Source organism: Primulina huaijiensis, chromosome 10, assembly GCF_012295235.1.
Source record: "Primulina huaijiensis isolate GDHJ02 chromosome 10, ASM1229523v2, whole genome shotgun sequence".
NCBI classification, from domain to species: Eukaryota; Viridiplantae; Streptophyta; class Magnoliopsida; order Lamiales; family Gesneriaceae; genus Primulina; species Primulina huaijiensis.
Window position 1 is genome coordinate 17,942,402 of NC_133315.1, and position 23,203 is coordinate 17,965,604.

At 33.8% G+C, this 23,203-nt stretch overlaps 4 protein-coding genes across 5 annotated transcripts; 2 read left to right on the top strand and 2 right to left on the bottom strand.

Annotated features, from left to right (window-relative positions):
- Positions 1-263: 263 nt before the first annotated feature.
- LOC140986500 (SWR1 complex subunit 6) lies at positions 264-2,188 on the bottom strand. The gene is made up of 5 exons (XM_073454771.1): positions 2,079-2,188; positions 1,649-1,755; positions 1,412-1,514; positions 973-1,079; positions 264-854 (listed from the first exon to the last, which is right to left on the bottom strand). The coding sequence occupies exons 2-5, from the start codon at positions 1,751-1,753 to the stop codon at positions 651-653; spliced, it is 519 nt and encodes a 172-aa protein (XP_073310872.1). The 5' UTR covers positions 1,754-1,755; positions 2,079-2,188; the 3' UTR covers positions 264-650.
- A 2,319-nt stretch (positions 2,189-4,507) lies between these two features.
- Positions 4,508-6,298, top strand: LOC140986715 (U-box domain-containing protein 26-like). The gene has a single exon (XM_073455042.1). The coding sequence runs from the start codon at positions 5,013-5,015 to the stop codon at positions 6,219-6,221; it is 1,209 nt and encodes a 402-aa protein (XP_073311143.1). The 5' UTR covers positions 4,508-5,012; the 3' UTR covers positions 6,222-6,298.
- Positions 6,299-10,016: 3,718 nt separating this feature from the next.
- Positions 10,017-13,774, top strand: LOC140985561 (probable polygalacturonase). The gene is made up of 5 exons (XM_073453409.1): positions 10,017-10,861; positions 11,277-11,397; positions 11,904-12,078; positions 12,776-12,846; positions 12,942-13,774. The coding sequence occupies exons 1-5, from the start codon at positions 10,400-10,402 to the stop codon at positions 13,568-13,570; spliced, it is 1,458 nt and encodes a 485-aa protein (XP_073309510.1). The 5' UTR covers positions 10,017-10,399; the 3' UTR covers positions 13,571-13,774.
- A 5,141-nt stretch (positions 13,775-18,915) lies between these two features.
- LOC140985522 (nascent polypeptide-associated complex subunit beta-like) lies at positions 18,916-20,979 on the bottom strand. Of its 2 annotated transcripts, none has more exons than XM_073453353.1 (6): positions 20,834-20,979; positions 20,089-20,156; positions 19,774-19,922; positions 19,614-19,670; positions 19,286-19,324; positions 18,916-19,200 (listed from the first exon to the last, which is right to left on the bottom strand). In XM_073453353.1, the coding sequence occupies exons 2-6, from the start codon at positions 20,154-20,156 to the stop codon at positions 19,025-19,027; spliced, it is 489 nt and encodes a 162-aa protein (XP_073309454.1). In that variant the 5' UTR covers positions 20,834-20,979; the 3' UTR covers positions 18,916-19,024. The 2 variants fall into 2 exon arrangements, with proteins under 2 accessions (XP_073309454.1, XP_073309456.1); XM_073453355.1 differs by lacking the exon at positions 20,834-20,979 and adding an exon at positions 20,746-20,769.
- Between the last annotated feature and the right edge of the window lie 2,224 nt (positions 20,980-23,203).

Genomic DNA, 23,203 nt, shown 5'->3' on the forward strand with positions numbered 1-23,203 from the left:
AACGCATTGGGTGTTTAAGCATTACATGTTACTATTATAGTTGTGGGAAGATGTTTATTATAATTCAGTATCGAATCCGAAAAGTCGTTTCAAACTTAGTATAGGATAAACTATATTTTACACATTAAAATTTTTGTTAATCCTCTATCTCAACTTGCTATTGATAATATTTCATTTTCTAAGTCGCCAAAATTACGTGCTTCCTCTTTCACCAACCTTAACCAACAATAAATTGAAAAAAAATTATTGTCGAGGAAGGTACGTACAACTTCAACTTTAGTGAACAAAATAACATAAAATCAGAGGTGATAAGCACTTACAAGTTATAAAAATTCACATAAAAGTGCATATTTGGTCTGGCTATAGACGATAGTAATAACTAACAAGTACGAATTTACTGCCGGGAGGCAATACTTGGGGATATCAAACTGACCTTGTTTCCCCCAACATAAAAGTGCATATTTGCTCGAGCTACACTAGTTTCGGGATTTATCACAATAAAAGATGAAAACTGGACAAAAGAGAGACCAAAGGTGTGACTCCATGCTAGATCAAGCAAGAAAAGCAACTCTCTCAATGACATGAAGTAGCAGTTATAATATAGCACCGTGTCGCAGTAGCAGCACTCAGCTAGGTTTAGGCCTCATTGGTCAAGCAACAAATTTCAAGCAACGGGTATCGTTGTGTATATTCCGGCATCGAATTGAACAAAACCGCATTCCACACTGCACGCACGTATAGTTAGCAGAAAACCCACAAACTGTGCAAAAATGGCGACGGGCACTACTACTTGGAGGTCCCACAGCCGCTCTCAAGTAGGTGGGTACATGTGAAGGCAATGATTCCAGATTGGCCTAAATTGTAAGAGTTTTCTTGTCAGGACAGATAAGTGCATCAGCAGTAGCTAAATATTTATTAGGACTTGGAAGCAGAAAGAGAGAACAACCAACCTCCTAATTCTTAAACATTTACCTCATGCAAGAGCTCAAGGAATGTTCTTGGGGCCTTCTTAGCATTTTCAAGCGCTTTGGCCTGACGAGTTTTGCGTTTCGTGCTTTTGTTTTGCTTCTTCTGATATGCTACACAATAGTACACGTGAAATGCTCTGTTGAAACAATGACGTGGATAGACAGAGAAAGCCCCACCCCCACCCAAAAAAAAAGACAGTCTCAACAGATGTTTATGATTGCAAGAGAATATTGTGAAGGATAAATGGCTTAATACTGTTACCATGCCATGAGAAGAAAGTCAAGAGAACTGATAAAGAAGCCAAATGTAAACTTATTTTTTTTCCCTTTTCCTAGAGCAACTTGGTCCAACTCCATCAAATAGCATATGTCACATAGATGATTCTGTTTGTGATCCGTACTAGTTTTAATTTTAATCCCATAAAAAATAATAGCAGAGTAACCTTGATCATCATCGTCAAGAGACGCTTCATCATCGTCATCGACTTGTACAGTCTCCAGTCCAGCATTATCATTTTCCAAAGCTTCCAGACGAGCAAGCATAGCCTACTCAGTTACTTATGGAATCAACATTGGTTACAGAAAGCCAAGCTCCAAACTTAACCAATGTGAAACAGGAGCAAGAACAACAAAAATGTTAATGATGGATGGACAATAACAGGAATATCACTAAGACAGACCTGAGTCCGATTATCAGAGCTGGAAAGGGCTGCAGCCATTTTAGGGGCAACCTTTCGAGTTCGCATGGACATACGTCGTAGTGAACTGGGCATCTCTTCGTCCATTGCTGAAAAAAAAAAAAAAGGCCCAATAGACGTCAATAGTTCATACAGCCAACAGATGCACGTAAAATCAAATTATGCAACGAATAAACAAAATTTTCTGCGTGCACAACAGCAACATCTGAACACCAAAACCCCACAATCTTAATTCATCAAATCCCCCCCCCCCCCCCAACCCAGGCATTTCAACGAACATTTAACTTACAATCAAGAGAGAACTAATTTTTTCCTCTCTCTCCTCACAGAAATTAAATTCTAAACAAATTAGAATATAATTAAAATAAATTTAATGCCATAACAGTAATCAGTATCTCCCTGAATCCGATACCTATAGCGCAGAGATTCAGCTATTCGTGTTTGTTTTCTTCCTGTACTCTCTTCTTTTTCAAACTGAATTTTCGAATTTTCCAAGTCAACAGGGCATATAGGGTGTCGGACTCAACCCGTCAGTAAAAATAAAGGAGCCCATTAAGTAATTGGGCTATAAATTGAGCCCATTAACTAATTGGGTTGGTCCCCACTAAAGATATAAAAGAATATCTTGAGTTGGATCACCATGGATGCAATCGCTTCTTTTTAAGAATTTATTTTTAATAAGTATTTTTTTTCATTATGATTATATTAAAAAAAATTATATAATAATATCACATTAAAAAATAACTTAAGTTGCAATGGATTTTAAATCCCAAATGTTTATTTTTTAATTCGTTGTGGTGGATTTCAAATTCATATCAACATATAATCATTTTAAATTATCCAATCAAATATTTTGTCAAATCCAAATCGTTCAATCTAAAGCAACTTTAAAATATATAAAGTTGCCCTATTCATATAAGTATCTGACTGCCAACACCCTTATGGTCATAAACCTATCTCAATAGAGATCGGGCTTGTAGCTAAGTGGTCTCACCTTCTGTCGAATTAGTCGGTTCCCCGAGTTCAATCTCCCTCCCCCGCGTGTGTTGTAATAAAAAAAATTAAAAAATAAAAAAATATATAAACCTATCTCAATAGTACAAATACATAGATACAAATCCACATTATAAATATTTTAAAAAAAACTCACTCCCATTATTATAAATATTAAAAAAAATTTAAAAATTGAGAAATGCGGAAAAAATCACCCTGTCCCCTTTTTTTTTGGGTAATTTTGTGAAGAAAAAAAATGTTTCAATTTTATTCATGTTAATAAAATTTTATTTTTAATTTTTATATTTTGTCTTGTAGATTTGGATTTGGTTTTTCAACATTTGGTTAGGGGTTGCTTTCTTGGTGTTTTGATAATGTTTCATGTAACTCATGACTCGTACGACTAAGGCCAATACATGAAAAGGAGTTCTATGTTGTCCTTACCTTCTTTGCATGATTGATTTACTTTACATAAAAAATAATTTAAAGAAAAAACAACTTTATTATATAATTGTGTTTCATCTCGTATTTATGTATGTAAGATAAAATTTTGTAAATTTTTTAATCTTTTTTATAAGATTTTGACCAATTGATCCATAGCTACTAAAAAAATATGCACGTTCTGCGAAAATTTCTCGCGTGTAGCAATATAAAAATTGAATGGGTATTGATGATGATAGATTAGTTGATAATAATAAATCATGAAAGTAATTGTTTTGAACACACATCATATGTATTGAGGGGCGGAGCCACATGCTTGTGTAACTAAGTTTTAGTCCGGGTTGACCAAATATTTTTTTTAAAATTATATATAAATTTTGTATAATTTTGGAATAATATGATATTAGTCCGGATAGATCAATTTAAAATATTAAAAGATTTTAGAGTTTAAAATTCTAGTCCGGATAGAGCCATATTTCTGACTCTACCACTTTGTGTATTAATTGTTGAATCACACGTGACTGGTTACTAGATAGACAAATAGATATATGCTAGTGTTGTGATATATGTGTTGCGTGTGTGTACAACTTTTTATTTATTAAAAATTTTCTTTGGATTGTAATCAACTCTGCTATAGTTAGTTTGATTTATATTATAAAATATGGATAATATTATAATCGTGAAATTTTAATTTGTTGAGAGACATAATAGTAATTTTATTTAGTGTAATTTGGTCATACAGATAAGATATTGTTACTTAATATAATAATAATAATAATAATAGAAAGATAATATATATCAAAAAATAAAAACGAAAAGGATTTGAGAAATGAATTTCAGATCGTCGTATTTATTTGATATCGTATAATTATTTTATTTTATTTTTTTGGGGGAAAAAAATTATTCCCCTTGCACATGGGGTATATAGTGGGGCACTCAAAAACAATTGATTCTTGTCCTTCTGATTTAAATTCAACTATAGAGTTTGGTGCATTCAAACTTGAAAATTAAAACAATTAGTGTCTTAGGTAAGTCAGTTTGACTGGCAAATGTAGGCCAACAAATAGTAGGCCCCTTTTGTAATTATGCACTATTATTAATTCTGCAATCGCTCTTTTGTGAGACGATTTCACGAATCTTTATCTGTGAGACGGATCAACCCTACTGATATTCACAATAAAAAATAATACTCTTAGTATAAAAAATAATACTTTTTCACGAATGACCCAAATAAGAGACATATCTCACAAAATACGATCCGTGAGACCGTCTCACACAAGTTTTTGTCTTAATTCTAATCCATGGAGATAGGCCTAAAACAACACCCCCAACTTTATGCTCTTTTTTGTTGTTTTTGTATGTTTGTATGTATGTTTGGTTTTCCTCTTGCCAATTTCTACTCCTTCCACTAAGATTTTTTCACCAAAGTCCCCTCTTATCTCCCACTCATACGTTTCGGGACCAAAACGAAATTTTCGGTTTTCGAAATGATTATAAATAAGATTTGAAATTCGATTTTTTTCGTCATCTTCTTCGGGTTTTTCTTCAAATACTTCATTCATTCCATCGACTAGTATCTTTATCCCGACTCTTTCTCTGTTCTTATTTAGGACTAGATCCCTAATTTCGGGTACGAATCTTAAATTCTGAAAAAAGGGCTGCCCTGTTCTATTGGGTCAAGCCCTGCATGTGTTGTTGTCAGTTTAAAACTGCAAATTTGCGAACAAAATTTGCTATTAAAACACCCCACCTTTTATCCATTAAGCAATCATACATAAATATCTTCTTGTTCTTTTATACATGTTCTGTCACAAGATTACTCACAATCCCATTTCCTCTTATCTTTTTATCCATTTAATTTCTTCCCAGATTTTTCAAGTTTCATTTTTCTGTTATTATTTCTTGATTTTTGATGAAGGGTGGAGCAGAAATGGCAGTTCCTCCTTTATTCACATGCCCCATAAGTCTAGACTTGTTCAGAGATCCTGTCACTCTCTGTACTGGACTAACATACGACAGATATCACATCGAAAAATGGCTTGCCGCGGGGAACTTGACGTGCCCCGTCACAATGCAAAAGCTCGACGACCTTTCGATTGTGCCGAACCGCACACTTCGCCATTTGATCAACCAGTGGCTCCAATCCAGCACCCAAATTCAGCAAGTTTGCGTCGAGCTTACTGATGCCGGCCCTTTGTTTGATTCGATGAAACAAGTTATTGAGTCAGATGAATCCACATTGGAGAACAGGCTACAAGTGCTAGAAAAGATCGAATCTTTGTTCCAAGAAGATCCCTTCAGCAATTCTTGCCTGATCAGATTAGATTTCTTTGGACTATTACTTGAACTTGCTTTAAGAAATGCCAAGAACTTGCATATTCAAGAAAGTTTGATTCTTGTTGAAAAATCACTGATTTGTGCCCTCAAGTTGATGCCTTTTAGTGAAGTAGAAGGTCTCAACATATTGAAAAAAGTCTCCAAATTTGAAGGGTTCACTCACTTATTTGAGCAAGGGAGCTCTTGCATCAAGAAAAGCTTATGTCTCATAGTGGAGGCAATTTCAACGAGACTAGATACTCGAGACCTCTGCGAAAAGATCGGTAAATCGACCAAGATTTCGACAGCAATCGTCCATCTCATCCTTCACGAATCCGAGGGAGTAGCAGCTGGGATCAGGGCAATGTCAGCACTATCCAACCTCGAAGCGAACCGCGAAAATCTAGTACTAGAAGGTGCGGTTCAAGCGCTGATATCCTACGTATCGAACCTCGAAAAACACGAAAAGAAGTTAGCATCAGTCGCAATCTCGACAATTGAAAGACTTTTATCAGTGGAGACTGCAAAAGGAGTTGTGATAAACCATCCGTTCGGAGTCGAATCGCTCGTGAAGATGGTTTTCAGAGTGTCGAATCACGAAGGCAGCGAAAGCGCAGTGAATACGCTCCTGATCATATGTTGTGATTCAAGAATTGGTAGGGAAAAAGCCATTGTTAATGGGATTATAACTCAGTTGCTGCTGCTTCTGCAGAGCCAGTGCAATGGGAGGACTAAGACCAAGGCCAGGATGTTGTTGAAGTTGCTTAGATCCATGTGGAGGGAAGACTCTAGCCATGCGTTGTAGCCTTGTGTGATAATATCTTTCTTTTTTCTCTCTGTTTGTATATATATGATAATTGTAAATTTTATTTTATTTTTCAATTTTTTGGGGTTTAGTTTGGTTTACAATATCTGTTAAACAAATTATTTCCCAGTTATAACCTTATGTGATATTTTGTTTAAAACATACATTATCGAGTATGAGATTTGATTCATGAAATAAGATGATGAAAAATATATGATACATGCATTACATCAATATATATGCACGAATCATAATGATTTATATATCTATAATACTTATACAAAATAAAGATGTGGAGTAGGTTCTTGTGCGATGGTCTCACGAATTTTTATCTGTGAGACGGTCAACCCTACCGATATTTACAATAAAAAGTAACATAAAAAGTAATACTTTTTCATGGATGACCCAAATAAGAGATTCGTCTTACAAAATACGACTCGTGAGACCGTCTCACACAATTTTTTTTGCCTAAAAAAAGGCAAGTGGAATATTATTCTAAATGAGATTGATTGATTTATCTTGAATTTTCTAAGATAAATGTTAACCTCTACATAATTATTTTAAAAAATGAATTTGTAATAATTATCAAATAAACAAGATTTAATTATAAATGTTAACCTCTACATAATTATTTTAAAAAATGAATTTGTAATAATTTTCAAATAACCAAGATTTAATTTACGAATTGGTTAGGCCAATCTAACGTAACATTTTTATTTATTCCATGCAAAAATAAAAAAAGTCGAACATATGTTCATCTTTTAGTCACTCTTTCGGCCTAAAAGTTAATATCCCTGGACCACAAATGTTTGCTTTATAACTAATTTTCGGGCGGAGAATTCAGTAGGAAACCACCAAAACATTTTTTTTTCATTATATATGTCAAATAGACAAAAACTTGTGTGAGACGGTCTCACGGGTTGTATTTCGTGAGACAGATCTCTTATTTTGGTCATCCATGAAAAAATATACTTTTTATGCTAAGAGTATTACTTTTTATTGTGAATATCGGTAGGATTGATCTGTCTCACATATAAAGATTCGTGAGACCGTCTCACGAGAGACTTATTCCACATTATAATATATAAAATTTTAAAATAATCAGTATATTTATACTCATTTAGATATGGACAAATGTAGTATTTTTTTCCCCTTCAAATATTGAGAAGAGTTTTTTTTGGATTTTTTGGCCCATTTGGTACATAACATGAGATAATTAAACGATTAATAAGATGATTGATAAGTTGTTGAAAAAGAAAGATGTGTAATATATTAGATGATTATATTATGTTTGGTGTAAGTATTAAAAGTGAGATAAATTAATAATTATTTAATTTCTGACCAAAATATCCTCACATTTAAAAAAATAGAATGACTTCTTTTATGCAAGTAAAGATCGGTTTGTAATATTCAGAAATCAACCTCATTGACACCAAGTCACACGTTTGAGACGAGGTTTATGTTCAATTGTGACACGTTTTCTGGAATTCGACATCGGGAAGTATTTTCACACCATCGACCTACATCGACTTATCTCTATATCGAAGAAAAAAATTATAGAAAAAATAAATTGTAAAATTGCTTTTTAAAATAGCAATAATTTTGTAAATTAGAAAGCTGTAAAGTGGAGATAGGATGGCTGTTTCAATTAGGAATAAATGGTGCCGGGATTCTTGAATAAAGCATTCACACTTTTGTTGTATCGGTCAAATTCATAGAGCTCCTATAACTTCCCCATTTTCGGCTATTTTGCCTCCCACCGAATCTTATTACTAAATCTAAAATTTATTANACTTAGCATAAAAAAATAATATTTTTCTATGGATGACCCAAATAAGATATCTATCTCACAAAATACGACTCGTGAGATTCATATACTTAGCCAACTCAATATGCCTAAGTTATGTAAACCATAACTAAGTGTTAGGCATCAACACTTTGCTTCACGGCACTCCGCAACCATGCCATTAAATTGAGCCAAACTTTAAGGGTCTAACAAACCACCCCCACTATAAGAACTCGACGTCCTCGTCGAAACCCCTAGCAAGCCCTTCCTTATCTCATAATCAGCAATCTCATCTTCAAATTGCCACAAATTAACATTTCGGATCCAAGTAGCATCTGCCTCAGAATCGCCCACCCACTGGACTAAGTAATCAACTCTTCGATTCTTCTTACTTTGACCCAAAACTCTGTCATCCAGAATTCATTCAACTTTTCGATCAAACTCATACCGAACAACTGGCGGTGCACGACTCGTCTACACTCTAGTCTGATCTTCCTGAAACTTCTTCAGAAAACTCACATGAAAAGTTGGATAAATCTTCAACCTATCAGGCAGCTTCAACCTGTAGGCAACTTTCCCCACTTTAGTCATAACTTCGACGGGACCATCATACCGAGGAACCAACCCACGATGCACCGTCTTTGCACCGATTTTCTTCCAAATTTGAGGAGTTAACTTCAAAAGAACTTGCTCACCAACCTGGAATTCAACATCCCTTCTACCTTTGTCCGCATACTTCTTCATTCTGCGTTGGGCTTTAGCCAAGCTATCCTTTGCTTCATCCAACAACTCTTGCTTTGCTCTTGCAAACCGATAAGCAGCAGGACAACCACCCCACTTTTCTGCAAAGAAACTTCATGAGGTGTTGTTGGTTGAAAGCTATACAACAACTCAAAGTGACTCAAACTAGTATCCGATGACTTGTGCAAATTATATGAGAATTGTGCAACGTCAAGCAAATCTGCCCAATTACGCTGACTTGCTGTCACATAATGCCTCATGTATTCCTCCAACAACTAATTAAATAAAATCTTAAAAATAAATTAGGTTGATCCAAATTTTAAAAATAATTATAAAATTTCAAACATATTTTTCTGGTTAGTCTATGTTACACCGATAGTTTTTTTTTACCATAATCCAATATCATTAGATCATGTGGGTCATCAAATTTTTATTAAAGTTAACATATATGTTGATTATCCAACGACTAACATTTGACCACATCATAAGAGAAGAAATCCTTCAGGTATAACATTGAATAATCCATATTTTCCAATCTTATAAACTCTTGAATTTGAAATTCTCAGAATCTATATATTTAAAAATATCCAAATAATTGAAATGGATTTGAATTAAGAATCTTAAGATGCAAATCACCAAAATCCTACCTTTCAAAAACAACAATAACGGCAATTGCAATTTATTTGAACCCAATTTATTGGATCACGATTCATGGGCATCCTCTCCTATGGATGGCTCAATTCGGGCCCACTAATTGGGCCTAGGCCTTATAATTGCCTATATACATATTCGATTTTAAATTGTTATCCATTAACCGCGTCCATCGATGATGTGATATTTATATTTTGGACGTGATGAAATATATTTAAATTGTACATATACTAGTGAATGTCATCTTAGCGGTTGGACACAAAGGTAAGCACGTTTGATAAACAACATATAAAAATTTATATATACTAGTGCAACGACATAATATTTTTTACAGTTAATTTGATTTATATTTAAATAAGAATCAAAATATAATTATAAAAAATAGTGAAGGACTACACTGTAATTTTTATATATAAATTTAAAAAATAAAAGAATAAAAAAATGATCTCAATAGGAATTGAACATATAACCTAAAACCCAAAAAACAATGACTCTATCCGCTGAACTACATATAAAATTTAACATTTTATTANAATCGCCCACACTGGATTTCTCTCCAACACGGGACAAACGGGATAATGCTGTTCTTCAACTTTCTCTAGGCAAAGAACTTTCCATTTCCATATTCATCATATAATAATAACAAAAATACCAAAAAAACAAGCGATTCATATTCAATTTATTCCTCCAAATCTTCCTTTTTTACACGTATTTTCACCAGAAAGTTCACTCAAATCTCGATAAACAAGACCATTTTCAGAATCCTCATGCATGAGTTGCTATGAATCTGTAATGCATGAACACCATATTCTGATCATAAAACTATAGAAAGAAACTTTTTCTTGAATCCCTTTTCAGGAAATCTCGTCTGCAAATCAATTTTTTTCCGCAGCCGATCAAATACCCAGATTCGATTCACTCGTTTTAAAGATTATGCGCCAACACTCGATCACGCAGAGAGAAAACATCGGATAAAAAGATCGCGAATCGGCCTCCGATCATGCTCGTGTTCAAACGCGTGTTCGAAGAGTGTGAGAGGCCAATATTCAACACCGCCACCAAAAAGCCGTCCTGGGTCTTCGTATTGCTCGTTATATTCACCACTGCTGCGATTCTAAGCCTCCAAGTGACCAGAAATCCCATCGTACCGCCGAAGCGCGCTTCGGATCGGGAGGTGCTATCGGGACCTGATGAACCGAGTAGTTGTTCCGGGTTCTTCTCCTCCGCGGCGCAGCCGCGGATTGCGGTGGTGAAATCAATATCGGAGTTTGGTGGGGTGGGGGATGGGAGGACCTCCAACACGGCGGCGTTCAGGAGGGCGCTGGATTACATGGAGCGGCGAAAGGGGCCGGGAACGGCCCAGCTGAATGTTCCGAGGGGCCGGTGGGTCACAGGAAGTTTCAATATTACCAGTAATTTCACACTGTTTCTTGAAGATGGAGCTGTGATTTTGGGATCTCAGGTAAATTAAATTAAATTAAACTAAAATCTACTGCTGATACAGTATATATATATATATATATATTCCAATTTAGATTTTACTATCGATTGAAGTTAATTTTGGTTGTTGTAACTTATATGGTATAGTTTTATCATCATATAGATATATTTTTCAATATGTTTTTATTACAGTAACAGATGGGATGGAAGACAAGTTATTCTGTCATTCTTAAAAAAAATGTTCATGTTAGAACTATATTATTGTATAAAACTATAGATTTTGTAGTACATGCAATAGAATTTTCTTTTGTTTTTGTATGTGATAGAGTTAGCTTCTAAAATATATTTAAAATTTATACGTAATTTTACATGGTCTCTGTAATTACTAGACAAGAAATTTTAATAATAAAATTTGATAGGATGTATTTTGGTAGTAGGATCCAGAAGAATGGCCAATCATAGAGCCTCTGTCTTCATATGGAAGAGGAAGAGAGAGGCCAGGTGGGAGACATATTAGCCTCATTCATGGAAATGCTTTGTCCAATGTTGTCATTACAGGTACTACTATTTGTTCTTTTATNAGTTGACTTTATTTTAAGGATACATCTGGACATTGGATTAGGAAAAATGCCTTGAAAGTGTGCATCTGTGTTCCGTTGACTACATTAATTGTAGTAGTTGGTTACTGTAATATATTAATTCAAAGATTTTTTTTTAATGTAAGCTAAATCATTTTATATTTGAATATGATAATTAGAGAAATTCCTTTTTTATTTTTTAAAAGAAAAATCTCTGAATGTCCAGTTTGTGGCTCATCCATAATTTCAAGCTTTTTAAAAAGTTAACTAAATTTAGGTAGTGTTTACAAATACTTGAGAAATAGTTGTCAATTTTTGTTTACAAAATTTTCAGCCATCCAACATAAAACCATTTGGGAGCAATTTTTTCCAAGAAAAATGAAGTCCTGCATACAAATGCACTAAACCTTGGAAAGAAGATTGTTAGACGTGAGAAGAAAAACATAATCTAGTCGATGGAATAATCGTTTTCGCTATTATTTGCAGGGAATAATGGAAGCATAGATGGTCAGGGGAAGATGTGGTGGGATATGTGGTGGAACAAGACTCTTTATCACACAAGAGGCCATCTTCTTGAACTCATTAACTCAACCAATGTTCTCATTTCCAACTTGACATTCCTCGATTCTCCATTTTGGACCATTCACCCTGTATATTGCAGGTTCATCTCACTATTTCTGCACAAAAAGTCCTTGCCCTTTTATTTTTTACAAGTAGAAATATTCTTTGATCTCTTGATGTGACATATGGTACAAGTAAGTTGAATGAAATTTTGAACTTAGAATAATGCAACTTGAAATATATATATATAGACACACATACACGTGAGTCATATTCCTTTGTCAGTACTCAGTTTGTTCAATATTTTAAGGCAGAAAAAGACAAATACCATAACATCTAGTGTCACCATATTAAACAATAGCAACACAGCTGTGTCCTTAGTGTTGTATTATTAGCCAAACCAAGGTAGAAGAAAAGATAGAAGGAATCAACTCTCAGTACAGAAATCTTGAGAAATCTGTCTTTCTTGATATGCTTCACTAAAAAGAAAACTAATTTAAATATTTCCTAAGTGATCAATAGTTTTTTTGAAAGGCACGTCCGAGACTCAGTTTATTTTAAAGGGGTGTATGAATTTGAGCAGGGTTGCTGTTCTTACGAGCCTCGGCCGGTATATTGGCCATTTTGAATATTTCGATGGAGCAAAAATGGCTGTATAATCTAAATGCCTGTAATACTGAATTAGTTGGATACGAGAAATAAAACATGTTTTTCTCGTGTTTCTTCTTTCTCCTACAGAACAAAAATGTGAACAGTAGTATTCCTAATCTTTCATCATTTGGTGTCCTCTTTTGCAGCAATGTTGTGATCAGAAACATGACTATTTTGGCTCCTCTTAATGCCCCAAATACTGATGGTATTGATCCAGGTACTTCAATCCTTAAAATTTAGGATTCTTTGAATAAAACAAAATCCAATAGTACTTAGATAGGAAAATATATCTTAGATTGAGCTTTCTGACAGATTCAAGCACAAACGTTTGTATCGAAGATTGTTACATTGAAAGTGGCGATGATCTAGTAGCTATAAAAAGCGGCTGGGATCAATACGGTATAAGCATGGCGAAACCAAGTGTAAACATAACCATAAGACGAGTTTCAGGCACGACTCCAACGTGTTCAGGTATTGGGATTGGTAGTGAAATGTCCGGTGGAATTCGTAATGTTTTAGTAGAAGATATGTATGTCAGAGATTCAGCAGCAGGGGTGAGGATCAAAACTGATAAGGGGAGAGGAGGATACATCAGGAATATCACTATTCGAAACATAAAAATGGAGAGAGTTAAGGTACCGATACGGTTTAGCAGAGGTGCCAATGACCATCCAGATGAAAAATGGGACCGTGAAGCGTTGCCAGAAGTGAGAGGGATCACTATAAGTGATGTAGTTAGTTTGGACTCAAGAAAAGCTCCACAGCTCATGGGTATCAAAGGGACTATGTTCACTGATATTTGCTTGAAAAATGTTAGCATACTTGGATTGTTTCCATCAATGAAATGGAGTTGTGAATTTGTTTCTGGTTTCAGTGAAGGGGTCACCCCGATGCCATGTTTGGAACTGCGAAAAAACGGCTCCTCATCTTGGTGTTCATAGCGTCGAGCACTTGATTTTACAAATTTTGTTTTCTGGTATCAATTTTACTAGTAAATGGTACATGATTATGACCATAGAGAGGGTAAAATACGGAGTTCTTGAAGGCTGCTGGAGGGAAAGTTGAGTTTCTTGATAGCTGACTCGATTTGCCGCAGAGTGGGGATCTTATACATTTATACAGACAATATTTTTTCGGTGATTTTACAGATGAATCTTTCATATTCTTTGATCTCTCTCCTTGATTTTATATTGAGTTTCACTTTCAGATGACACTTTCAGATGATCGAGATTCAAAAATTATTTGGACTTGGATCATTTTTCTTATTCTGAGAGAGTTACAGCTTGATTTCTCCAAACAGTTATTTGATTCCATGCCAATTTATTCAAAGATTTTTACTACAAATAAATGCAAGTCCAAAATGGGATTTACACATAAATTCCAACTTCTTTACAGAAACAAGGTTCTGGACGTTAACTCTCCATCAACTCATTCACAAAAGAAACACAAAACCGCATGACATTCGAGCACGAATGATCAAGAATCAAGAATGATATGTCTTCGACTGAAAAGTGGATACGTTTATTCAGAAAAACGGTACTTGGACTTTACATTTGATCACCATTTACAGAACATATTTGAACCACACTCGTATTTATCCTTCCCTTTACACTCCAACTCCAAACCATCTGATAGATATGGCACTTTCTGCATAAAACAAAACAAATAAAGAATCAGCTAAAGCCCTGAACTAGATTCACCATAGGACTACATAATCTTGCAACAGGATCAAACCTCTTACTTCGCAAGATCTTGGCAGCCAGTAAAGTTCTCAGGGAACTGGCAATGTTCCGAATTGGACTATGTATGATTGCGCAAAGTTAGCCCCACTGGTGCTCAACCTCTTCTTGTCATTCAACTCCTAAATCCATCAACAAGTTTTTCAGTGTTATAACTTCCGTTTCTTGATAAGTTACACGTGAAAATTGTTACTTTCAAGAATCATTCCACTAACCTTTTTGGCCTTGCTCGTCTCCGAATACTCCTCAATTACTCCTGCGTTGGCAGAGGAGGTGGAGATAACGGCGGCAAAAATGGCGGTGCCAAGGCCAAGAATGGCTGCTCCGTCTAATGACTCCGGTACCATGGGCCCCAAATACTGAACGTATAATATATTATAGTATAAGTAAAAAACATAATAGTGGAAGTGTTTATTCATGACGTCAAATGAATTTTACAACGTAGTATAGCACAATCTACTAGTTTAACACATTGTTTGTCTTTCCTCTGGTTATAATTCCGGTTCTCCTGTATCTAGAATTTAAAGTAAATGGAAGAAACATAAGTTAAATCTTTGAGGATTTAGTGATGTAATAATCCAAGCTTCGTGTATATATATATATGTATGTATGTATGTATGTATATATGTATGTATAACAAATGAATCATGATGGTATCCCGACATTAATAGATTAGAAGGTTCTGAATGAAAGAGAATTGAAGTATTATGTCATGATTGTCCCAATTCTAGAGTGGATATGCAGGTTAAAGAGGTAGCTCCCACAATTATTCGGTGTAGTACTTTTCCCTACATACTCATGTAGAATATGTACCATTGATTAATACGAGCCAAGGTGAACTCACTATTCCGAACTCAAGTCACGTTGTTCAAATTAACAATATACACGGATTTGAACCCGTTGTTCAGTGGACTCACTTTCCGGGCCTAAGCCACATTGTCCAGGGGACTAGAAATCCGGTTCGATGACCGTTGTCCCGGCTCCATTCATTCAATCATTTAATCATTCGTTCAGTCGTTCAATCAGTAATAGCCGATCGGTAACCAACGAGAAATTAATAAATTCAGAAAGTCAATATGAAGTACAAAATGATCAATAACTAGGAAATACATGATATGATGTAATATATATGTGTCAAGCAGTAGTTATGAAGCTATACGATAAATTTCAGGCCGAATGCCAAATAGGTCATAAAATTAATAATAAACCCCACCTTTCTTTCTTACACAATAATTTGCTTTGATAATCCAATTGCTTCAATATTCCAATATTCATCAATTTTGTGATAATTCATGTGTTAGTAAGATTCTTCGAAAATTAATTTGTCCAAGTTCAGATTTTGATTAAATTTGGTGCTTGAATACACTTTAAAATTACGAAAAAAAATTCATAATAATTCGAAATTAATTCCAATATTTCTGAAATTTTCATAGTAGGTATATTTTGTAAAATGCTATAACTTTTGTTTAGAAAGTTTTTTTCTAATTCTAAACGCATTCTACCCAGATCGCAAAATTTCAGGCTGGTTGACTAGGCGTATTTCCGGCCCAAAAAAGGTGACTTGCTCTCCTGTTTCTGACCATTGATTGAACTTTACGCATACTTGGCATCATGTTCGACATTTTCCTTTATATACTGAAGTTCAAAAACAAGGTGCATAAATGAAATTCAGAAGCCTCAAAATTGAAGATAACAATTCCAAAACTTTGCGGATTTTGATTTTTTTTTTTTTTCAAAAATCATAGAAATTTATAAACTAGTCCAAAAGTTTTGAAATCTGAAATTATAATGTAGAACAAGTGCAGAAACCTCAAAAGCTTTGAAATTTGAAATTATAATGTAGAACAAGTGCAGAAACCTTTGGACATAGAAAGTCCGGCCATCGGGGCGGCGCGTGGCGATGATGTCGAAGCCACGTGCGGCTGAGATTTTCTTGAAAGACTCCATTCATCAAGGTCTACAACTTTTGTATATAAAGTTTTCCGAAAATAACAATAAAATTTGCCCAGATTTTGAATTTTAAGAATGGATGACTAGCAATTTTGCTACCGAAAAATAATAGTTTCCGGTAACTTTCCGACCGATTTTTCGGCATGTCTAGATTCTACTCAACCTAAATAACAACTTTTATGTTATAACCGAACCCTGAATAAAGCATTAAGCAATAATTTTGTGGTGAAACTTAATCTTGGGACCAGTTTTTTATTTAGTCGGAAAACACTGTAATTTTTTATTTTTTTAGATAACAACTATGATATTGTTTCAGACTACAAAGATATAATATAACTGTCCGTACTACCGAGAGGACTTGAGCATGGACCCGAAACTTGGTTATCTCGGGCAAAAAAATTACCAAAATAACAACAAAATCTACCTAAATAAAAATAAGTTCTAAATTTTATAAACTTATTTCCTTCTTTAATTTTTTTTAAAATTTTTTAAATACATGCATATTTCTATTAATGCTACGGGAAATTGGCCTTCAGTTCCCAGCCGTCGATTTTTTTTGTGTTCAGTCCCTGGGTATTTATTTAGTACCACATTTCCACATGAAGTGTACCACATTTTGTATGACATAGTACCACAATTTTGTGGGTAGGGAGTGAACCCAAAGAAATATTTTGATTGGGTATTTTTCACCAACTTCATCTTAATGCTATTCACCATTATAATATTGTTGTAATTATAACATTATTATTATTTGATGGAATAGCGTTATTATTTAAAAAACGAGTAACTTTGTAGAATATTTACAGTAAATTTTGTGGACTTAGAAATTTTATATCTTTTCGTTTTTTTCGATTTACTAGCTAATAACTTGGATACTGCCAGTAATTTTTGTAAAGTCTGCAATTTTATTTTATGTATTTAACTAATTTTAATTATTACATAAAAAAATTGTAAACTCTTGATATTTATGTGGACCCTGAAAAGGAAAAAAGCTTCCAATAAAAGGAGTTTAAAGTAATAATTAAGCTAGAGAAGTCCAATGTATACTTTATACTTTAGTAATTTCACATATTATTTCATTATTTATTTTGATAATTGATTCAATTGTTATATCTCGGATATTGTTATAAAAATATATAACTTTTATTTAATAATTTATTGATAAGGTTAGTTAAACCATATAATTGAAGGCAAAAACTTGTGTGAGACGGTCTCACATGAGACTCACTCATAATTGATTATATGAATTTAATTTATTTGTGTCATATGAACGGTGTTATAAAATAAATAAATAATTATAAAAAATATTTTATATAGGATTTGATAAATCTTAGTAAAATATTTGAAGTAATATGTAAAAAAATTCAAAAATCTAAGACTTATTTCATTAATTATGGTGATGATTATTTCAAAGATTTTTTTTATGAGAACTATAGTATAGATTGAAAATTTTGTTTGATAATATTTTAGGAGCTTATATGAATTAAACAATTGGTTTTGTAAATATATTTGATGATATATTGGAGGAGCTTCTTCATTGGCAAATGTAGTCTCTCATGAATTAATAAAACATTATAATAAATATTATTTAAGAAACTCTAATAAAAGAGTTAAAATGGTAGATAGTTGAGAAAAAACTAAATAGTTTAGTAATTTGCATTAATCAAATATTGATAATTAGTCATTTTACTTCCATAAAGGAAAATTTTTAAACTAATATAACACAAATTTCAATATCATATATTTTAATTTTTTATTAAAAACAATATAACGAATGTTCACGTGCTGCTTTGTACTAGTGCTGCACGTGTCTGGCGTACATGCGTCGTACTAATGTGACGTATCTGCTTTGTGCTAGTATTGCTTGTTCTAATGTGGCACGTACTTCATGGTTAAGTACTAATAACCTGAAATGCAAGGATCCATTCTTTCAAGGATAATTGTTTTTCAAGTATATAGCAACAAACTAATTCAGGCAAGAACAAGCTTGCAGTTTGAGTACATTCACAGACAAAACAAATCAACCATTGAACGATGCTTTGATAGAAACACAATCTAGAAAAACTAAAGCTGCATTTTATTCTCAATTTCCAACCCCCAAAAATCATCCACAGATTTGTCTCTTTGCCGAGGCAGTACCAGCGGATGGACTGTTAACTGATTGACAGAGATACTCCCAAGATTCACGCTTTCATGGAACGAGCATCATCAGATCTCGCAGTGAAAGTATTCTCATCCCTGCCATTGACAGAAAAGAAACCTTGACCATAGATTGGATTCTTAATCCCATCAGTCCTGGATGTCAAGCAGGGAAAACCTAGAAATTTTTGAACCAGTTGCATAAGTTGATTCACGTCCTCGTCTGCGTCTTTATTGACCCAGAGTTCGGTATTTGTTCCTCAGTTGTCAACATTGGGATTAGATGGGTAACTCATCTGTACTTGTTGGATTAGCAAGCATGTGTTTCTTATATTTTACGTATTTATCTATTTCACAAATTATAAATAAATTTATTCTTCTGGGTTTCTTTTATTTTTGTTTTAGAGACAACGGGGTTACCCTTGTTTAGATAGAATTATTTTTTGAAAAAAACGAAATTCGTTTGTAACTGAAGCATTTAAATACCAACATCCCGTTTATGGAAATGACACGATTTCGAAAATCTCGAACATATAGGCAAATGAGACAAAATCGAGGAGAGAATTTTTAAGGAGCATGGTTCTCCTCTGCTGCAGCCTCAAATGTTTCGCCAGGAACAAGGTCTGGCACATCATCATCGTTGTCCTCTGTTGCTCTGGTAGCAGATGCACCTGTGCCGGTGGGAGGGACTTGCTTTTGGAACTGCTCTGCCAATTTCTTCAAATTCTCCAAGTTATCGGGACCTGAGTTTTTGGCATTAACTTCTATTATGAGATTAAAACTTTTGCATTACATTAAACAAAACAAAATACCACAAGCAGCACTTACCCAATTGGTGGATAATCTGTGGGAGTATGTCTTGCAATTCTGAACCAAGCATCAAATGAGACGTGTTAAATCAAAGAAACAAATAATTAAAACAGAAGCAACACAATTCAATCAAGCAGTCCCATGTTCTTGCCAGAATAACAAATTAATATTGGTAAAGAACAGCAAAAGTCCATGTAAGGAGTCAGGAAATATACAGAAATTAAAATCTTTAAGTATTGAAAAGGAAAATGATAAATTCTTAAAAAGAATATATAAAACCACTGTCTAACACGGAAAGAACTACAGAATCACTTCAAATCTGCGAAGAACAGAAAGGGAAACATACTCTTGGTCTGAGGAGAACCACTAACAACCCAAGTGTTGGCAGCTATAGATGCTTGAACTGAGTAACAAAAAAACAACACTGAAGATTGAAAAAAGGGCTGCGAAGATAGATGTACCGTGGGCTAAATAGCCTAAATTGAACATTCAGTAACGTGATTAACCTTTAGGGTTGGTGAACTGAATTACGACATCCTCCTTGAAGATATTGACTTCCTCAATTCCAGGTATTGCATTAACTCCAATTCTCTTCAAGGTGCTTTGAAGCCTTTTATCATCTGTTGTGGTTGTTTTGTGAACCGCCTTCTTCTTTCTGCAATGGATGACAAACATCTATTTAATACCAAAGGATGATTGACAAAAAACTTTCCCCGTAATACAACATAAGGCAGTTCTGTTACTCTTCTTTTAAGAGCACTTATGTGGCTCATATTAAAAAAAACATGGTCTAAATACCAAAAAAAAAAAAAAGATTTTACCTTCTCATGGTGCCCTTCCCACCGGTGCGGACTGAACCGGCCATCTTCTTTAACTTATCCACATTCATCTGAAAATAAACCAGACTAAATGTTGAACGGAAAACTCCAAAAACTTATGAAGCGTCGCAAAGACTTCCAGAGATGCTTCCCCCCAACATAAGAATTACATAATGAAAATACCATTTCAGAAGATCTTAATCTGTACACCCGTAAGCAGGCAACTTTCCTACAGCACTAGCAGGCAGCTACTATATAATAACCCTTCTTGGATACGAGCTAACATTAAACTGGTCGTTTCAATACCCTACTAGATACCATTACAATTACTACAACAACAAAAAACAAGCTCTCAGCCCCAGATTGGGCAGGCTGCTGTAACAGAAAGACGTGAGACACTCTTTCTGAAGTTATAAGCCATGTATGTCACAAGTATAAGCACAGTCATAGCACACCAAGAATTACAGCCCGTCGAAAAAATCCTCAAAATCAACCACATACGCTCCCGAAAATTACAGAGTATAAATAAAACAATGTTGCCGAAAAATAAACCGAAATCCGTCAATTGCAATTTGGCGTAACAATAAACAGATAAACCTGATTTCCATAAACAAAAAAATCCACAAAAATCAAGTAGACCGATACAATGAAGTTCAAAACCTAGTAAGCTGAAAATCTTCATAATAAAACATCCCTTCACATGAATTCTATCATAAATCAAGATTTCACATGAATCCCCAAAAATAACCTCTGCCCGCGGTTAATGAGCTCTGATCAGCTGTGGAGGCAAACCGATAGGAAGAAAGAAAATATGTGAGGTGAACTCGACTGATACGGATAACGAATAAAATAAAAACCCTAGTGTCAGATTGCAATATACGTAAGTGTCAGGGGTCTCAGTGGATAGAAACTGAATGAATAAAATACCTGAGAAACGTATTATTAAAAGATGTACACATGTTATATATATTATTATTATTATTTTATTTTGTCAAATAATACTAAGCAATTAACACATAATTATTTTCAATTTAAAATAGTTCGATTTAAAAAAGAAGTTTTGTTTAGATTTTTTCTATGTAAAATATGGAGTAAACTGAGAAAGTTTTTAGTATGATAAAAAAGATAATTATGGAATTAAATATTTTACTGTCTCCTAAGATAATAGTTTAAGAGTCTCAAACTTAATAATTCACTTAACGGCTCAGATTTAGGCTAGGTCCGATCTCGATTGTGAATTTGTTTTCCATATAATCATTTAATTTTATTACAGACACCCAACCGCTTTAGTATAATCCTTTCAACTGGTTTTGCAATACTGAGCTACTCAACCGCCTCCTGCACATTAGTCTACGGCAAACTACTCAACTGTTTACTATATCCAATAATACTTATAAACAGTCGAGTCAACACAATTTGCAAGGATTTTACTTATTTTTCAGAAACGTTGGTAGACTAATTATACACAACAAACAAGATGTTGGAAGCTTTCAACAAGCCTACAGGCAGAGCTGATTACGCAGAGCTGCTTTTCCTTTTCAATTGTTAGAGTAGTCTCGAGCCGCGCTCTTCTGCCATGCGAAAAGAAGATCGTCAGGCTAGCAAACTCAACCCTTGCGGCAATAAAAGGTCCGAAATATAGCCGTACACTCCTCCATATCCCACTCTAGAGGTAGGGCCAAAGAATACTATCTTTTTTCTTGAGTGGAAGTAGTAATGAAGTGGCTCATGCCAGATCGGAGAGATCATACTGTCACTTGGTGGTTTTTTTTATCACATTTGGTACATGTCTATCTGCTCATTAAACGAAAGGTACGATAAAATAAGAAAGGATGACAACAACAATGTCTTTGTAAAATTAAATTCTTCTAGTAAAATCCTTCTATAAGTGGAAGAAGTGGTTACATATGAGCTCGAGTCTCCGAACATTCATAAACATCACTTGTGTTATTTTTTTGTGGTTTTTATTTATCTTATTCAAATTCTTTTATTTGAGTATAAATTAATCATAAGATTCATTGGACCGTTTTTCGCACAATTTGTGGTCTGACAGTTTCTTTTGAAGCTGAGAAAATATGGTATTGATATTTAACATCATCAAGACCGATCGCACTATTTGAAAGGGTTAAAATTTTAAAAGAGTTTATTTACATCCTCTCTAAACTCTAACTTGATTCTAACAATACGGTATACAAGAAGAGTAGGTCTTTTGTGAGACGGTCTCTCTAATCTTTATCTGTGAGACGAGTTAACTTTATCGATATTCACAATAAAAAGTAATACTCTTAGCATCAAAAGTAATATTTTTTCATTGATGACCCAAATAAGAGATCTGTCTCATAAAATACGACCCGTGAAACCGTCTCACACAAGTTTTTGTCATACGAGATAGTGTTATCTCACTATTTATTTAATAGGTTTGTACAAAATTCAACTTAATTATATTACGAGGTCGAACAATGTTACTTTTTTATTTAATTTTGTTATTTTAATAATCGATCATTAACATTTTAATATATAAATAAATAGTTTTTTAGTTTAATATATTTATCTATTTGCAATTTTGGTAGTTTATGATGTCAAATTTTCGTCCCATTCTTTTTTTTTTTGTTGTAATTTTGGTCATTTTGCATTGACAACGTTGATGTAACGCTGCATATAACAGTGCCATGTCGGCACCACATCAGTTCTATATTACCGTCATGTCCAAAAAAACTAAAATTGCAATAAAAAACAAAGATAGCGGACTAAGATTGAAATTTGACAACAGATAACATAGATGATCAAAATCGAAAGTAAGTAAATATACAGGACTAAAACAATTTTTAATTTTAATATATTTTTTAAACATTTCAAATATATAATTTTTAAAGTAGAACAATCTTAAAAAACTGAATTTGATAGAGTATTCAATTATCCATATTTTACTTATAAGTTTGTCAATCTGATTGAAAATAATTAAAAAGTTGGCATTTTAAAAAATATCACATTAGCAATTTAAAATGTTTTTTAATAATAACATATATTGAAAAGTATCTCAAAACAATCTTCAAAACTATTAAAAGATGCACATACGTTGCATGTGCTATTATTATTTTTACTTTGATCAAATAATACT

Coding starts and splice junctions, on each gene's coding strand:
- LOC140985522 (XM_073453353.1), bottom strand. CDS start 20,156: ATGAATGTGGATAAGTTAAAGAAGATGGCCGGTTCAGTCCGCACCGGT. Junction 19,671..19,773: donor TCAGTTCACCAACCCTAAAG/GTTAATCACGTT, acceptor TTTGTTACTCAG/TTCAAGCATCTATAGCTGCC. Junction 19,325..19,613: donor TGGTTCTCCTCAGACCAAGA/GTATGTTTCCCT, acceptor TGCTTGGTTCAG/AATTGCAAGACATACTCCCA.
- LOC140986500 (XM_073454771.1), bottom strand. CDS start 1,753: ATGGACGAAGAGATGCCCAGTTCACTACGACGTATGTCCATGCGAACT. Junction 1,515..1,648: donor GCTCTGATAATCGGACTCAG/GTCTGTCTTAGT, acceptor GTAACTGAGTAG/GCTATGCTTGCTCGTCTGGA. Junction 1,080..1,411: donor TCTTGACGATGATGATCAAG/GTTACTCTGCTA, acceptor ACTATTGTGTAG/CATATCAGAAGAAGCAAAAC.
- LOC140985561 (XM_073453409.1), top strand. CDS start 10,400: ATGCTCGTGTTCAAACGCGTGTTCGAAGAGTGTGAGAGGCCAATATTC. Junction 10,862..11,276: donor CTGTGATTTTGGGATCTCAG/GTAAATTAAATT, acceptor TTTTGGTAGTAG/GATCCAGAAGAATGGCCAAT. Junction 11,398..11,903: donor GTCCAATGTTGTCATTACAG/GTACTACTATTT, acceptor TATTATTTGCAG/GGAATAATGGAAGCATAGAT.
- LOC140986715 (XM_073455042.1), top strand. CDS start 5,013: ATGAAGGGTGGAGCAGAAATGGCAGTTCCTCCTTTATTCACATGCCCC.